The sequence below is a fragment of the Plasmopara halstedii genome, assembly GCF_900000015.1.
Source record: "Plasmopara halstedii genome assembly, contig: Scaffold_555, whole genome shotgun sequence".
NCBI classification, from domain to species: domain Eukaryota; phylum Oomycota; class Peronosporomycetes; order Peronosporales; family Peronosporaceae; genus Plasmopara; species Plasmopara halstedii.
In genome coordinates this window covers 389,407-393,657 of record NW_020187475.1, presented here as the reverse complement: position 1 = coordinate 393,657, position 4,251 = coordinate 389,407, and the positions used below count along the sequence as shown (strand labels likewise).

Sequence of the window (4,251 nt, the reverse complement as noted above, 5' to 3'; positions counted from 1 at the left end):
TACAAGGTACGGACCGGGACTTGATGACATCCGGGGCCAAGGACGCATTGGTGTTGATACGACCAGCATTTTTCATAATGAATGTTCCGCTTCTTTGGCCGCTCTACTTACTGGTCAGACCATTGCTGCTTCGACGGCAATAAAAAACGAGAGATCCTCAACCTAGCGTCAAGAAGTGGCGTTTTTAAAGCGCCGATCTTGCTCGACCACGTCTTTGCGAGGCTTCCGCGCAAAAACTAACAACAGATGGCAAGATGACGGTCACGGAGTCGTTGTCATTAGTCGCAGGTGACTATTTTATTGTAGCCGATAGCTCGACAGCAAGCACCTCTAGCTCCACGCTTCGGTGTGTGATGAAAGTCGTTAGTAACAGTGGCAATATGATCACGGATGATCTTGTTGATCCTGGTCGCTGTGCGTGTGAATTCCCCGTGACATACGTGGCTAAAGCTTGGCATATTTCGCGTTTCGAGCTTCGTGCCCATGCAATTCGAGATTTGGTACCGGGACGAGAATACGCAGTTCGAGTTGTTGCTTCTAGCAGTAGCTAAGGTGAGAGTCCTCCACTAGCAGCAGCCACCACGATCTCTACAATGTGAGATCGAAGTTAATTACATACACCTACAGTGTAAGCTCTTGTCTCTCAACACTTTGAACAAATCACGTACAATTTGATAGAGGAGAAATAAATAGACGATTACAGGAGAAATTGTTAAGGAATGAAGATAAGTTTTTGTTCCTGCAAGCAAGGTTGTTAGTGAAAGTGGCGCCAGGGCCTCTTACCGAAGTGGGACCTCAAAGTTCCATGGGTGTTCGTAATGAGGGTTTCCCTTTCAATTCATAAAATACTGATGACAGCCCTGGTGTACCCGTCGACCCTTAAAACGTTCATAGCAAAAGTTGTTCACCCGTTACTCATCGAGTTGTGCCGGCGGAGAATGACATTTCTGCGGTTGGCATTCTTGAGATATCGTTGAAAGTGCAGGCAAGCATCCGGATCGAGATCGGATGCGCTTTCTAAATTCCGGCTAAAAGGTGATATAACTTCAGATTTTGGCCCACTAAGTTTCAAAATATGCTACCATTTTCATCATCCAACTCAATTTTTATTAACATTGTGACAGGTTCGAAAAGCATCGTCTAAATGAAAGTCTTATGGACAGTGGACACTACATATGCAAGTAGGCTACATGGTCATGTGAATTTTACCTGCCTTTGGCAATGGCATGCTGATTTAAACATCCTGGCTTTCTGCCATAGCATCGCACATCCGGAGCATGACGCTCATATTCTTCAAGTTTGAATCTTTAATTCTATTGTGATGCATAGTTCACGCAGACCGGAACCACTTTGTAACGCATTCAACGACTAACCATCCATTTAAAACAACGGATTAAAGCCTGCGGAGTTCAAGCGCAAAACCGATGAGTGAGAGCTTATTTTGCTGCAATGTCGAGTATTACTTAGCCTGAAACTGCAGCTCATTGTAATTTTAGCCTTGCAAACTCTGATTGAAGCATCAGAAAAGTGCTAGCCAAGTCGGTTAACTCCATGTCCTACTCGAGCCCGCGTCAGAAGCTCTTTTGCTTCTTGGCAGAGATGAAGGCAAGAGAGTACTTACGCTCAACTACTAAACTACTACGACGGATACCTGCTACCACGTGAACAACGCATTCTGTCTGACCGTCTGTCTACGGATAGTCAGAGGTGGGCATATCTAATCCGGTGTCGAGCATCTCAAAAGAAGTATGCCAAAATCGCTGTAGTGCGCGGATCTCAACTCGACACTATGATCACCAGAAAGTCATTCACAATGATCACAATACCGGTAATACTTGGCGCGACTATCAAGACCTATATCAAAGTTTATAGTTAAGGTCTGCCCAATTCTGCATGATGCGGCAGACTGCTTAATGGCGACACATGCGGCAAGAGTTTAGCCCTCTGACACGGCTCCCTCGTGAGCACGTATAATCTTACACACTTATACAAATTGGGTCACCAATACATAGCATCACCAAATAGTATTGGCTTTACTTCCATAGTAGCCACATCATATGCCTTGTAATTATTTTCGTATTTGAATTTCTCATCACGACGGGCTACTATACGTGGCGTATCAGGTGATAAAGACTATAATATAGCAAGTCTTGTGATATGAACTGGGTGCAAGCGTGCTAACGCGCGGATTTTTGAAACGGTATCCGAGCTCCCAAACTTGTTGCATCCTCAATGCTTTCAGCTACGAAATACATGTCATGGAATAGCTCAATAATTGGTGATGTCGCCATTGTGACATACGGCACTTCACAGTCGACACGAAGCGAAAGTACTAAAAACATCTAAATAATTCGATCCAACTAATCCCTTACCTCAAATACATGCTTGGTTATAGGGGATGACCATCTTGCCATTCTTTGTGGGTGGCTTGGTGACGGCGTCGCTGTGCACAACGACAGCTAAGAGCAAAGCAACCGCATTCTAAATTTGACAAGGGCATACTTCACTGCAAGCCGAGATGTGCTATAAACTGAGTCGAATTTCTCTGCTATAATAAACTGGCGAAAATCAGATACAATTACGCGTTAGTGCCCACCGGCATTAGCTTGGAATATAGCACATTAGACAGCAAAGTTCAAAGTCTTAGCTACAACATAGACGTCTGATCTGGATCTAATAGAGCCATCGGTACACTCATATCCAATTTACCAGGATCTGCATAGCTATAGGCAACTCTTTTGTCAAGTATGTTTGCTCCTAATTTTGAAGAGCATCACCAGAAAAGTAACCAGTAGCACTCCAAGCATCTCGCTCGGAGCACTTTCCCCAGTAAGAAGGGTTTCGGTAATCAAATGATTGTATCCATCACTAAATTAAGAGCACTGAGCAATGATCTGCCGACCATGCGTTCTACAGGCATCCGCTCTAGGATTCAAATTCTTTTGTTGGAAGCTTGGCAGTATTCAGGTCATTATAGCATGCACAATTCCCTTCTTGCCGGAAGCTTTCTGACACAGAAAGTCTGCGCCGAGTGAAGGTCGTAGTATTTCACCAATTTTGCTTCGTGCTTTGCGCTAAAGTAGCATCTCACTATTCCCTTCCGTTTGTATTGACTATTGCTGTGGCTTCGGAGATTTCACCGTATTGCAAGTTTTTGCTCGCACTCCCGGGGAAATTTTCAACAGCTAAAAAGAGCCAATATTGGAATGTGTGAAAAAAGGCTTTCGATTCTTGAACTACGTTATTAACTTTATCGACAAAATGGGTATTCCCGCAGCGTTCCTGTGGAGCTTTACTGATTTGATCAGTAGACATGAATTGACTCAGCAGTACGTTTCATCATCATTCCTGAAAGCATCGAGGCCCAGACATTCTACTTGCGACTTGTAGTCATCCTTCAGCATCACCGGCTCTTGCAGAGGAGGCACGACTCCCAGCCACCTCTACATTCTACCAACACTAGCACAGGAAATCCATCGTGCATTTGTTTTATACCGTTCCACAAGAGATACAGACGACGGACAATTGTTCATTCCTGACTCGACAAAAATGCACTACGAAATTCGCGACATACAATCGCTTTTCAGTCACTGGATCGTCTGCATTCCGAGCTTTGGTCAAGGAATCAAGCAGAACATTACCGGTTGAAAATCAATGTCTCGAACAAAAGTATCGAAGTTTCGCATCCGCGCCAAAAGTGCAGCGGGGCTGCCGTAGCTTTTTCGCTTAGAGTTAGTTTAATTAAGGTCGGCCGCCCTCGTTTTATTCTTAGAACAAGTATGAGTGTAGCGGATCGCAATCCACTGCGTTGGAACGAAACGACTTCCGTGCTCAATGAGCTCTGTGTCAATGACACCGAAGTCTCAAAGTCTCGCTGGTTCCGACAGCGCTCACGGACAGAGCCCAGCTTCATCTCCCGCACACGGTGCCATGTTGTACTGTGTCCCCGCGGCATCAAGATATGTAAATCCTAGGCTCGATGAGCCCGAGCGCCGCGCCGCGCTTCGCGAACGTTAACGGTGATGAGTGACCTCGTTGGGGATGTGGAGGTGGTCGACTACGAGTCTGCCACGCCTTTTCCCGGATGTAATGACGAGAAAGGCGAGCCGCATCAGCGGCGTGAGACGAGCCCTGCTCGCGCCTTGCGGACACCATGTCCGTTTCCTGACTTCTCGTCACCTGAGGAACGTGATGTAATCACCAATGATCTCGATGAGGCGCAGAAGCGGCAGCTCTGATGCACGCCTATCC

General features: G+C 45.8%; 1 protein-coding gene across 1 annotated transcript; it reads left to right on the top strand.

Moving 5' to 3' along the window:
* Positions 1 to 81: 81 nt before the first annotated feature.
* PHALS_11605 (PROTEIN R07E4.1) lies at positions 82 to 551 on the top strand (the record flags this gene model as incomplete). Its single annotated transcript, XM_024726991.1, has 2 exons — positions 82 to 113; positions 191 to 551. The coding sequence occupies 2 exons, from the start codon at positions 82 to 84 to the stop codon at positions 549 to 551; spliced, it is 393 nt and encodes a 130-aa protein (XP_024577613.1).
* Between the last annotated feature and the right edge of the window lie 3,700 nt (positions 552 to 4,251).